This window comes from Anser anser (assembly GCF_964211835.1).
Source record: "Anser anser genome assembly, chromosome: 2".
Lineage (NCBI taxonomy): Eukaryota > Metazoa > Chordata > Aves > Anseriformes > Anatidae > Anser > Anser anser.
This window is the reverse complement of record NC_139721.1, coordinates 27261003-27275448: the sequence shown is the minus strand read 5'-3', so window position 1 is coordinate 27275448 and position 14446 is coordinate 27261003. Positions and strand designations below refer to the sequence as shown.

Below are 14446 nucleotides of genomic sequence, written 5' to 3'. Positions count from 1 at the left end.
AACCTGCAGGTTACAAAAAGACTAAGAACTAGCACCAAGAACAATGGAGCAGACGTGATGCTAGAGATATGTTCAAATTTTAGGGAACAAAGCAATTTAAAGGGTCATTCAGTTAACTGGAATTAATCCTGTCAGCAGGGAACCACTAGGAAGGACAAAGTAAGTGGGGAGAAGGGATGAATTTTATTTCTCTATTTTGTTTCTCTCTCTCTCTCTCTCTTTTTTTTTTTCCTGTTGTTAGTTGCTTTGAATTTTCTATATTCAGAAAAATTAATATATATTTTCTTTATTCTAAGGCAACTTGGCTTTTCTAGTTTAAATGTCTTTTGGTCTGCAATTCACTACAAAAGTATTATAGGTTTATTCACTTTAAAGCTCTGGTTGACTGGAGGTCTTGTCAAAATGAGACTGAACATTTTACAAGAGGGAAGGCAGGAGGTAGAGAACTGCTATAAATTCCTCAAAGTGAGAGAGATTACTAGATAGTTGCCACATAGTTTAAAACTGGGCACCCATGTTTGGGATTATGATGAATGCCTTGGGTGACGGAAGATAAACAAGTGGTAGGATTTAGACTGTTGTAGAAAATCCTGTAATGAAATAGAAAATTGGACTCAGTACAAATGAGATGGGGGAAAAAAAAAAAGGCATTTTTAGGTGACCCTGAATGCTTTTCATATGTATGCATACATGCTATGTTTAAATTTTAAAATGCAGATAGAAGTGCTTTCTTATTCTGGTCAGCTATGTACTTCACCTACATTAACAATAAAGAACATCAGCCAGTGCAACATACTAATCACAAGGTAGTCAGTTCTCTATTGCTTGAAGTTATATCAGTGTTTAATGTCTTAAAATAAAATTCTACAATTCAAACATAAGCCATAGAATTGATATAGTGTTACTAATAAAACTCTCTTCACAGTTCTATGAAGATCAGTCTATATGACCATTAGAGCTTATGGACTTAAAATCTAATGCTTATATGGGGTTATGAATAAAGGCAACAGTCAGTGAATTTAAAAAACAGGTTTATCCCCTGTAACTTACTCTTGTTAGATAGTACAGAAATCCCAAAGGGGATGTGTAAATTTTCAAACAGGCTGTGTGGGAATCATTGGTCTGTTGACAAACTATGGATACTACATTGCATACATCACATTTACTTTGGTTGACAGAATTCTGGCAAGTACGCTGTATGGATCTAACTTTCCTGGAAAGATCAGCTTTTACAGAATAGGCAATATACTGTGTAAAGTATGTGCCAGACTCATGAGTTACAAAGATGTACAACTCCCATGTATCCCTATACCCATCACTGGGTAAGCAGGAAATGGTTAGGTCAGTGACTCACCAAAATGTAATCAAATTCATTGGTGCTTCAGAACAGACCTGTAGGCACCTACATTTTACAGAGACTGACTTACTTCAATAGCCTATTTTACATACTTAAATTAGAGATCTCAGTTTCATTAGAGTGCTCCTACTTTCAGAGAAATGTTCTCTAAGAAGCTGCCAAGAGGGTTGTAAGGTAAGGTTAAGGACATATTGGGTGTGAATTAGATGCTAAAAGCTTCAGAGAATTTACTGCTTACTAAATGCATGCAATTTTAATTCAGGAAAATCCCTTGGTTCTTAGGTACTACATATGTATTTATCCAAGAGGTATTCAAATCAGCAGTTTTACATCACATATTAATAATAAACTTCTTGAAACATTGAAAAATATTTCAGAAACTTATATTTACTTTTAATTAAAATTCAGTGCTACTAGTGAGATTTATAAATCTATATTAGTATTTTTAGTACCTGTAAGTGATATGTTTGTGCTGCCACTTCTGTCCTGTTAACGCATATCGTTTCCGACGAATGTTAAATTTAGAGCTACCTCTTGTTTGGTCAGGCACACCACAACGAGGCTTCTTCATCCAGCTGCAAGAAACAGCACCACAGTTGAAGCAGCATGAAAGAAAAATCATAATCACTGCACCCAACTAATAAAGATATCAAACTTTTTTTGAAGTTATAGTATTATCAATTTTGTGTCTATATACAAAAATGACTACCAAGAGGAACAGTTATCTTGCTACTAGATGTATATTTTGTGGAGCTTCATTGTGTCTGATGACATTCAGAAACAAATTTATTTGCTTTTATTTTTCCCTTTTTTTTCTCTTCTTTTGCTATAACTTCTGAACAAAGACTTCACAAGTATTTCAGAATTAGTATTTTTTTCTGATTCAAAGTAATTCTTATCTGTGTTACTGGCTTGCTTACTGGAGGTGAAGTTAAAGTATGCACACACAAATTTAATCAAATCACTAGTTGCTACTGCCAGATTATTATTATTTTTTTAATTCAACACATTGAAACATTCTAACATCATAATAATTTTAAGATCTTCATTAAATGTTCCTACTATGTCACTGTCTTTCCACACAATGAAGAGTACCAGCTCTATTCACAACTATAAATAACTAGTGGAGATATCTAACAAGAATTCTGCCTAAGAATATTTAAAGTTCTGCACAGAATCAAGTTGAAAATGTCTAATACGCAACAAAATACACAACAACAAAAACAACCATTTCTGTAGCACCAGGCTTCCCACAGAAATGCTCAGTTTTTGCAATGGCCTTCAATGTTTCAAAGTATTCAAATATTTCAAACACCTCAAATTTGTCAGCATTCCAAATTATCAAAATTAGGATGATGTCCAATTCAAAAGAATAACTGCAACAGAAGTGTTACTAAAAGAACTGTTTCTTGCTTGTAGTATAAACGCTTTAGTTTGATTAGAAGTAACAAAACTCAGCAGAAGTGGTGATTTCATATGCAGCACATACCAGGATGATAGTAAGATTAAAGACATTCATGGTATAGGTAAAAGACAACTCTCCCCTGATACTTTTCCAATTCATTGACTTTACTCATGCCAGATAATTACTGATGTGAAAGCTGCAGTTTCCCTATGGTATATACCACAACAATGGTTATGTTCTTCAGGCTTGCACGGATGAATTTCTGACCATTAAACTGGCATTTAAGCATTGTTTTGTAAATATATACACACAACAGCTCTATGAATGGATGATAAGTCACTTGAAATTTCATCTAATTAGAATATAGATTCCTTTTAAAATATGTACAGTTAACAAAACTTAAAAAAAAAAACAACACTAAAGAAACAAATAAACAACAACAAAAAAAAACACAGCTAATTTATTTAATCTTTTCCTGTAGATGTTCTTAGTTAAATATATGCATAATAAAGAAAATTATCTTGTTTTGTTCATAAGAAAATGTGGAATGGTTGCAGTGCAAAGGACTATTTTATATATATACATATATATAGTACTACTGTATATATATATATATATAGTAAATAATCCAGTGAAATCATTGATTCTTCAGTTCAGTACTCAAAGAATGAGATGTGCATTGTAAGTTTGATAACTACTAATACAGGACAAACTATATTGTGTATGGAATGATTTTTTGGAGATGGGATAATGAAATTTGAATTTCAGTGAAATCAGACACACTTGTTTTCATAAATCTATGGATTTCACTACATCCCCTGTCAAAGAGTCCCTCCTCAGCTTTCCTCTAGGCCCCCCCCCTTATGTACTGGAAGGCCACTATAAGCCCTCCCCAGAGCCTTCTCTTCTCCAGGATGAACAATGTTCATTCTCTCAGCCTGTTTTCACAGGATCAGCACTACATCAAAAGAAAGTACCAAGCAATAAAGAAACACACACACAAACAAATAATAATAAAAAACAATCAAACAAACAAATCAAAAACAAAAACTATTTTGTTATAAACATTGTACAGAAATGTCAGGGTCTTGTATAAATTTATATCACTTACAATTTTATATTTTCAAAGGCAATGAATTAGGCATTTGAATCAAAAGCATTTGAATTAATGAATTCAAAGCAATTGAATTAGGCCTTCCTCTCATGACCCCTCACTTTTTCCTTCCCCCCTCCCCCCCCCCAAAAAAAAAAGTTTAAATTACTCAGATTAACTGATCGAAACCTATTTTAATAACAAGGTTTGCTCACTGGTGGACCAGGGGCAAAAAGTGTAAATATTCAAAGTTTTGAATTTTTAAAAATAATCTTCAAAGCTGTTATTGAAATAAGCTTTCAAGTTATGTCCAAAGTTCAATACTGCTCCAGAAAAGGTTAGCATAAAATGTTTTATGCTTAAGATTTAATACCAAAACAAACAAGTAACATACAAACAAACAAACAAACAAACAAAAAAAACCAAGACCAGTAGGTAGCATGAGCTCAGAATTCAACATAATATTATTTTACTAGAAATACTAACAAAAAATTTTAAACAAAACAAAACATACTCCCAAATTTGGAACAAATTATGAAATTTAAGAAGTCACAATTTGTTTTTCCATTGACTTTGAAGTGGCATGTACCTATCAGAAGTTTTATGCAGCCTGTCAAGCTCGCATCCTTCTTCGAACGGGCAGAGGACGTTCCATGCTGTCATTCTGTGTGGCCAGCTGATGTTCTTACTGTTGTTGGTTATACAACGACTGGGACTGTGGTTCATACACAGCATAAATCTCAATGTAAATGTAAATGGAAGCCTTTGCACAAGTGGCTCACTAGCTTTCAGCAAGTTATCTTCATGTAAAATTTCAGGAAAGATGCAATTTTTTCTGTTTAATGCAGCTGAAGTGTTGGACTGTCACCTGCTCTATTACCTAAATACTAACCGAGCTAAATTTGGCAATCAGAGTTTTAAACAAATTATTAAATGGTTAGTAACAGAGTCAAGTCCTTTCTAGCACAGAAATGAGGCAAAATATTAACAATCTCTGGCACATAATTTTCACTTTCTCTTTTTTTTTTTTTTTTCAATGCTAAAAATAGTTTCTTAAACATTAACAGGTCTTACTCTGACTTTGGGGAAGGCTTCTGTCAGTAATCATTAATGCTCATAAAATTTGTGGATACTTATTGTGTAATGTGCTCTTCCATCTGAGGGATAACTGATGTATAAAACACTCATTTTTATTTTCTTCCGAATATAGCTGCTTATAGCGTAATATGATCAATGTTTTCCATGTTCTTGATTGTATGTTAGAATTTAATTATTTAATATATACATTATTTTATTTTAAAAGGTGCACACTGGTAATGACTGCCTACCTCTCTTTCATATGTTTGTTTCCAAACTTGTGGAAATATTTTATTCAGCAGCCCCCCAATATTAATATTTTATTGGTACTCAATAAAGAGGCTTAATTGTGACTAATGTACTCTATCTGTAGACTATCTTACATCAAATTCTTCTCTTAGGTCCATTAGTTTAAAGCTCGAAGAGCTATATATGTCAAGAGAATTAAAACAGTTTAGACTCACAGAAAATTTGAAAAGATTAAAATAAAAATATGCAGCAAAATTATAACGTTTCTCCAGGAGAGCGAAATGAAAATGAACTTTTCATAAATCAAGTCAATTGCCTTATCATATTTTGTTCTTTGGGGGATAAGAGGAAGAAAATCTTTCTCCCTCCTCACCTTCTTAAGCCTTCAGGAAAAATTGTGAAAAGTCATACTTTGTTTTAAAGCAGAGTCAAAACATTAAAAAAGCTACCTTTTATTTCTTTTCCCTGCTTATTCCACATCAAAACTGTATAATGGTTATTATATATAGAGAAAGAGTCAGAGATAAACTAAATGGTTGGAAGTGGTCTTTTTAGGAAAAAACTCTAACACCACAAAAGGAAGATAAAAAGGGAGAACACCAAAAATCCAATTTGACTTGGTGGCTGGTAAAACTGATTTCAGTTAACTACTGAATGGCACCCTGAAACTTCTTGTGAAGAGAGAGAGATATATTTTCTAAACGTTTTTACTCATCCCTATTGTTTTCTTACTATCATTACAGGACTACTGGCACTCCTGTATGTAACAGAAAACAGTCAAAAAATGATGTAAGGTATTTCAACACTCTTACTGAGGATTGTTTCTCAGCAAGGCTTCTCACTAAATGTTTGCTGAGGCAACAAGAATTTATGTGTACTTTTTTTTCACATAAAACAACATTTACCAATAGAACAGACTGCTGATATGATTTCAACAGCTCAAAATTTATCATTCACTGCTAATTGAAATATGATACATTTTAATTGTAACCTATAAAGTAAACTTGGTTAGAAACTCATCTGAGAACTAAAGTGACCACATTTGCCATTTATTTGTAAAGGATGACACTAAAATAAAATAAATGCTTTGTTACTATCACAGAGATTTATTCAGCATCTTATATACTACCATTCTATTTTTATACCAAGAGGTTTGTAATGTACCCCTTTAAACTGCAAAACACATTTTGGAAATAAACATGTATAACAGTTTTAAGAAAAGACAGCAACTACTCTTGCTCTGCTTCGCATGTTTGTTTCAGGGATGTGAAAGACCAAGAAGCCAACTGTGGGTCCATTTTCACAATTTTCCTTTTTTAGTGAGTCATTGATGGGTTTGGTAATATATGAATGAATTGCATAAAATATTGTTGCACCCCATGCAAATGTCAGAGTATTTTCACTGAATTTGCCATTGTAATAATTCTATTCAGAATGTCCCTCATTTTTTATGTCATTATGATGATATCTATTTCTACCACTCATATTTCCATATCCCCAGCAATAAGCAAGCATCATTTTTTCAAATCACTTGGGAAACAATTTAAAAATACAGCAAAAAAAAATGAATGGTGAGTAGTAGGGGGAAGATGTTGACATTTATGCATGCCGAAGTACTCATTAAGGGATTTACTGTTTCTCAGAACAACAAATTTCATCCAGGAGACTTTGATAATGATGCTGCAAGACGTTATTTCTCTGCTCATGTTCCCATAGTTGGTTCCTGTCAAATTACTACAGTAATTTCTTTTAATTGTTCATCCTTCTGCAGGCTAAGAGGCAGACTGTAATCTCTTCTCCAGACAAGCTAGAGAAGCACGTATGCACAAGATGAGAACGTTTCTATGAGGTTCCTGATACTGTCTTTATTTTGTAATCCCAGCATTACATGTGATTATAACATAATAATAACAGAGAAACAAATGGTAAACTGTCAAACTTTTCTGGTCTAAAGATTGTATGTATTCTCTTTACATATAGACAAAAGTGAAAATCATTTCAAATGTTTACTGCCATAAATGAACACGAAAAAATATTTATCCTTTGCTATCTCCCCACTTCTCACTAGAATATTCAGTGCTGTTAATTGATGGTAACTTGAGGCCACACTTTAATTTAATGAGTTTATTTTTTCTCAAGACCAATGCAAATGTGACAAGTCTAAGAATCAGTTCTGTTCCCAACTTGACTCAAGTTAATACAACTCCAAATGTGTAAGTAAATATGGAATTCATACAGCATTAATTATACGTACCTAAGAATCAACCATGCTTTAGTCTTTCTGTGGATAAGAAAATCATGTATCAAAAGAATGGAAGGTTCATGTTTGGAAGATTCAGACCCACCGAACTGTAAAATGGGTGTTTTGAACTGCTGCATTCTTTGTCTCTTACTTAACAGAAGAAATGAAGACAATCTTTCTGGCATGCTGCCCAACACGCCCAATTTAGCAAACATAAAGTATTTCCTTTTGCAATTAAATATTTTTTGTTTGTTTGTTTTAGTTCTTGTTTTTAACTTGCTGACTGATGCTCTAAAGCAAGAGATGGCCTCCCCTTTTCCTTTCTTTTACCACTTTCTAGCTTCTCTGTACTGCTAATTGAACAGATCATTTTCCTTTTAGTGGAATATATTGCTTCTTACAAAGCTGCCACTAATGTGTCTTTATAAGGCTACTAGTGCTGGGTGTAGTAGCACTCTCCCCTCAAGGATCAATCACAAGGTGAATAAAGAGCCCAGTCTTTACAACCTGCAGGCTGGATCACAAACATATCTCTGAGCATGGCTCTCTCACAGGGCATTTCCTGAGCGTACTGCTATTGCAATGCCTGTTCTAAGGTCCTTTAAATTCCAAAACTGAGGGATGTCTGATCAACTCACCTCCCCTTTGGGCAGCCCTAAAATCTGTTTTGCTTTATTGCTTTTCAATGCAATAATGCATGTGCCAGTGGAATAAAATGATTTTTCCAATCCTGCCAGCATTTTGGGTAGTCTCTTCCCTAAACCATAAATGATTGAAAAATCATTCATGTCAGCTACTTTACCAGAAAAGAGTAACAAAAGATGACACAACAGATTGAGGCTAGTAAGTGGGAAATTAAAGAGGATTCCCCCCAAAAAACAAAACAAAACAAAACAAAACAAAAAACATTTTTGAGAAGTAGTAGAAACATATGTCAATAAAATAAATGTTGGATATGTTATTTTGTTATTGTTCTATAGTGTTATTTTGTTGTTGTTTGCTTTTCAGGTAAAGTTACTTCTTCTAAAATCATGAGATTATCTTTATTGCATTTTACCTGGAATGAGTCAAACACTTCAACTCTTAGCCTCAAATAAGTTTTCTTCATACTCATTCTGTTTTGCATCTTCTATTATACTCATTCTATTTTGCATCTTTGCACATTTCTAAAATTTGTCATAGCATAGAGCTGTTTGGAAGAGTCTTTCAATCTCTCCCTTCTACAGCATTTGGCTGTGTTTGGTCTCTCAGCAAAATCAGATGCTGCCTGCTTTACATGACCAGAATTGCAAAGGGCATGCAAAACTAATCCAGTTTTACTGCACATGAGAATTAGCACACCTGGTCTTTTGTTACTGGAAACCATGAAATGAATGAACCAGTGGAATGTGCTAACTTTTGTGTGTGTTTGTGTGTAATGAGGATAAGGAAATTTACACTAAAGATTTTCCACTGTGAAACATTTAGTGAATTCTTGGCAGTTTCGAATAGATTTCTCCAGTTCCACACGGATAATCTTCCTTTTCTTTAATTAAGCCTGAAACATTTTCTTTAGAATCATGGGCCCAAAAGCAGGCAGCAGTTGACAGCTGACTATCTCCTATCATAAAATACAGCAGAACAAGATGAAAATAAAAGAAGTCAAGGAGAGGTGGAAACATTTTTGCTCCCCATCTGAAGATGCAATGCTATTTGGATATCCAGGTCACCCTACTTCATTTTCCATACAGTTTTCCCATTTCTATTTTACTCTTCCTGAAACAGAAAAGTCAAGAGCAGTTCAGTACCAGTTACTTACTCAATTGTGTTCCTGTCCACTTTTCCTGTCATATTAATGCCATAGAACTGCTGCATGGCAGCTATAGCTGATTGCATGGTTTCTGCAGAGCGCAACACCGACATTCTGGGGTCAGTTGGTGGAAGGTAGCCATACTTTTGTAACCATACCTGCAATGACAAGTGCAGTGGCTATTAAATAGAAATTAGAGGTAAATAAAGAGCTCCCCAGTAATTAGTTTTGTATGATATATAATGAAGCTTCTGATTCATAAATCCTGTTAAATCCTGTTAGTTTATTGGAGGTTTGGGTCTTTTGATTTAATTTTTTTTTTTGCCTTTTTTTTTTCTTTTTCCAGAGAAGAAATTCTTTGGGCTTTTCATTTCTTCTCCTTTATTAAAGATTCTGCTCTTTCCAGACTTACAGTGTTTTTTACCCAGGAGCCAGTTCTCTTTATTATCTGAAACTGCCTGCTTCAATTATTTTTTTAATGTATTTATTTATTTGAAGTTACAACTTAACCACCTATCCCTTGCTGCAGGCACTTCAAAAAAAAAAAAAATAAAGCAGGCAAAATGTAAAATCTACAATATATGCCACATATAATTGGCTGTCCACCAGATACATAATAATATTTACCAACTATAATAAATCCACAATAGCTCTCACACAGTTACACTTCATTGTTATCTACTCTGAAAGAATACGAAAGAGAGGGTGAGAAGAGATTCATTTTCCAGGATGAATATCAAACACATATTTATATGCAAAGCACGTGGCTGGGAAAGAGGGAAGCAGCAGAGTCTGTGTGCACTTACAGGAATCTCCCTGGTAAGAGGATCCTCCTTTTCAGATCCAGATAGATTTAGTGCCAACTCTTTATGTTCTTAATTGTGTAGAAGTAAGAATAGAGGGCATAGTCCAAATAACTGAAAGCTGTGTGGATTACAGCCAATATCTTAGTACACCTGGAAAAACTCTCTGAAACATGCTGTCCTCTTGAGGCAACGTTTCACAAATGAGTAGCTGCTGTTATCCTAATGTTTCGAAGCATTCTCAAAATCCAGCCTATACAAAGCACAGTGTAAGACTTTTAAGCTGATGAGAGTACTGATACATCTGAAAATATCTTAGCTTCTCATCTGAGGAGTAGAACTACTCACTACAATGAAAAGTGTACATATTGCCACTACACAAGAAATGGTTAAATTGTCCTCCTTTAGCTTCACTCTCCACAGTAAAAAAGCACATGCAACCCCATAAATCAGTTTTTCCATTCTTAAATAAATAAAGAAATTCAGTCACCTCTCTCAGATCTATCACATTCATGGATTCAGAATTGTTACATTAATAAACTTTATCCACCTGCTCTCCCCTTATAAGTGTGTCATGGGCTTTGTCTACCTTATACAATGCTGCTGGGTTATTTATCTGTTTATACACACAGTTTACACACATCCTGACACCAAACCATACAATTGCAATTTTCAACCTTAAGTTTAGCTTGCAGAGTCCTGTCCATAGAAAGATAACCATGTTTGTGGTTCACTCCCATTTTACATATCTAAAAAATACCCTAAGCTTTCCAGAGAAGTACCTCAAGATGGAACAATTTGTTGTCATGTGACATGTTGCAGTGAACATGAATTATAGGTGAACATTGGCACAGTGCAAGTAAAGGATCAAACCAGCACTAAAGATAGGCGGAATCTTCAGGTTATAAGTTTGGATATTTCAAATTTAAACAGGTTTACATATCCAGAGACAGACACTATCTCAAAAATGTTTGTAAGCTCTGCACAATGGGGAGATACAATACAGACAGGATTAAGATGTAGCCTAACCTCTGTCACCTTCACACTATCTCTATATACAGGAGCCCTTCAGAATAAGAACAGAATTATATTTAATAGATAGGATGATGCTCTTATTTTCCATGAAACTGAACTATTACAATCTGTACCTACATCCAATTTTGCATTCTCCTGACTTCTTGCACTTTCCAGCTTCAAGGATGAACTTATGAACTTTAAGTTTCTATTATTTTGTGTCATCACATCATTTAGCTTATGTGTCATTTTTTTGCAGGAAGTCTACTTTTCCTTCCATTACTGGAGGATGGCTCTGAAAGGCCAGCTCGGAGTTGAAGGTTGGCAAGAGTAATATATGTGGAAATGTGACCACGGAAGTAACAAATTAGTTTGATGCAGAGTGGGTTAATTTCAAGGTAATTTAAAGAGTTCCTTTGAACTTACATACTTACAAAATACTTTGAACTTGTATACTTACAAAGAATATATTTAAGGATGGGGTTACTTTGAGACTCATCAAGCCATTGAAGAAAAGACAAGGGGAAGAATGTCAAACTATGATACTAAAACAAACGATCACCTGGGGAAGAAAAATAATTCTGAGCAGCATATCACTGCTCCCAAAACTGATGCCACCTTCTTGCCACCTTCTCAGCATTAATTTGGTATGCAGACACACAGTAGGGCTTTCTGCAAAGTTCTCTTCTGTGTGTTAAGGGCACAAAAATTTCCTTGGTAGGCTTGAGAGACCATTTATCACCACTCAAAAACATCCTCACTGTGGCAAACTGACGGAGACGGGTATGGGGTTACAATTTGCCAGATTTACCAGAAGCTGAAGTTTCAGATACCTAAATTAGAAAAGGTGTAAGGAGAGAAAGAGACAGAAAAAAGGGCTTGGAGAGCACTGCTCATGGAAGAAAGGAAGAGGAGTGGACAAACTGGAATTAAGTACAGTACCACTGCAGACACAGGGGAAAAAGAAAAGAGAGGTGGCTCAGAAACAGCAGGAGCCTACTCCCTTCTAAAAATACAGGACACCCGATAATCACTCCCTAATGTTGAATAAAGGAAGTAGATCACCTGGCTCTGGCTCTTCCCTTACGATTTAAAATAGCAAATAGAAGACACAGTCTGACTGGAAAGTCAGAGGACAGCCTGAAAACAAGTTCCTTTTTCTGAAAATTTAGACTAATTGGCCTCCAAGGCTAATAACTGGTGAATGCTTGAAAGCAAGCTCAGATACTACTAAAAGCTATTAGTGTTCTGTAATATTGTGGCTCATGAAACAAGACAAGAGACAACAAATCTGGTTTCTGTTTCATTCCTCAGATTCCCCGATTTTTTACTAATGGATTTTGAAGGACCTTGGCTCAGTATGCCAGATTATTGAAATATGTGTCTAGGACTCCATTGTACGCTGTCCAAATGCTGGGAATTAGGAAGGAGAAACTTAACTTTAAAATTAAGTTCAAAATATAGAGGTGGTGAAAATATCAGAAAGGAAAAGAATGAGGCAGCCATAGCAGGAGAACAAATTAAAACAATTTTCTCACAGCCTTGTAATTTTGATGCAACCTATTTAAGAAATTATGGCCAGAAGACTTTCTCCCTCCCTCACTAATGAAATTAAATGTCTCTCTGCCTTAACACACTTCAAAAATGACAGCACAGTGCCAGCAAGTCATCTATCATTCTGAGGAAGTCGTTTGTCCTGGAAAAAGGAACTAGTGAAGTACATCCATCCAACACGTAACCTTTGGGATGCCAACAGAGACACTTTGCATGGACTCCAAAATCAGCGATATCTCACATTTCTTTATACAATATAGGAAGATAAAATACTACTATTTCAAGTGAAGCTTCTGGGCATGGCTTTCTTGTTCAGCAGAAATCTGACAGCAATGTTAACCTCTTATGATAACCACAGAAAAACATAGCTGCAAGACAACAGGCTCCACCACTTCCCTCTCTATTACAACGCTTTGCCATCCTCTGGGAGGTTTGCCTCAGAACTGAATCTCCCTTGCTCTAATTTAAGCCTGTAGCTTCTCATTTTACCTGCTATGGGTGAAGGGAACTGATTATTCTTTTCCCCTCTGCAGCAGCCTTTTATGTATTAGAACTCTCTTATGTGTCACTCTAATCTTTTAAAATAAACTAAATGAATGCCATTTGTTTAATCTCAGAGACTTTTCGTTGTTCACACTAACCTCTAGGAAACTAGAAGCTAAAATCTATCTCCACTAAGCATCTGCTTGCCCTCGATTTGTATATTGGTTCTTATTGTTGTCCTATTAACAAACATTGGATTTTTAACTGAAGACTGTTAGGAGTAATTCAGAAGGATGTGGGCACTCAAAGGTTTGGTTTTGGACAAAAACAAGGAAATAAAATTAACCTAAAACTATTTTTTTCTCACTAATCGAACTTCAAGACTTATAACTCATTTATTTAGATGTTTTAAAATTATAAAACCATGCTCTACATATGCCTTTTGCATTAGAAGAATTCCCCCTACATAATTTCATCTTCTTTTTTTTCATAAGTATAAGGGAAAAAATAAAAGTAAACAAAGCTCACAGGTGAGGAAATGAGAAATGCTAGGAGTTTGTAGGGGAACTGCCAATTTTGCAGGAATCTGTGGAACCCATAAGTACTTAGAACATGAGCTGTATTAACTTCCAGATTTAGAATGTCATTGACTATATGCCTAAGGTTTTTTGATAGTTTGTGTGTCTCCTGCCAGGATGAGCTCTTTTCATCTTCGTTTGTATCTGCTACTAACGCTATGCTATACCAATCATTTAGCTACAGAATAGATATCACTTTGTCATTCATCTGTATGTTTTCTCCTATAAAGGAGAAAGTATGGGTTAATTTAAAATGTATGAAATACAGTGGTGGACTTCAGTCATTCAGATCTTTGCTAGTTTGGGAAGAAAGAGTACTCTTAAAAACACCATGTTGACACCAGACGGTTACAGAAACAAAGATAATCCATATATCATAATTAAAGATTAAGAAGTGAGACTATTATGAAGAGTATCTGAGAGCTGTGTGATTTCTAAGATAGAATTTATCAATGAATCATTAGTGTTACTTAATGACTGCACAGTATAAGCTACAGTACATTTATGTTCTATAAACCTGAAACCTTAGTAAATCAAACAGGCTCAGAAAGCACAGATCAAAACAATTTCACGAATACCTTCAGTAGTGCAGCTGCATATCATTATTATTCATGTATTTGTGTTCCTTTCTCAGATTTTATCATAAAAACAAAATTCCTGTAGGTACTGAGTAGAACTCTGAGATTTCTTAACTTCAAAGTATTTTGAGTTTTGTTTTTTAAGGTACTTCTACTAAAAACAATTTAAGTGGAATTATTTAAAATGTCTGAGTAATTTAGGAGATTTATATTTTCAAAAAACA

The 14446-nt window shown here is 34.7% G+C and overlaps 1 protein-coding gene across 3 annotated transcripts in view; it reads right to left on the bottom strand.

Moving 5' to 3' along the window:
• MMP16 (matrix metallopeptidase 16) overlaps positions 1–14446 on the bottom strand; it is a 199767-nt gene that overhangs the window by 94999 nt on the left and 90322 nt on the right. For 2 of the 3 annotated variants that reach the window (XM_083822637.1, XM_083822638.1), the window contains exons 2-3: positions 9222–9370; positions 1810–1932 (exon numbers count right to left, since the gene is read on the bottom strand). In XM_083822637.1, the coding sequence (XP_083678763.1) occupies positions 1810–1932; positions 9222–9370 (272 nt within the window). The remainder of the gene's footprint in view (positions 1–1809; positions 1933–9221; positions 9371–14446) is intronic. The other variant, XM_083822639.1, reaches the window with a different exon arrangement.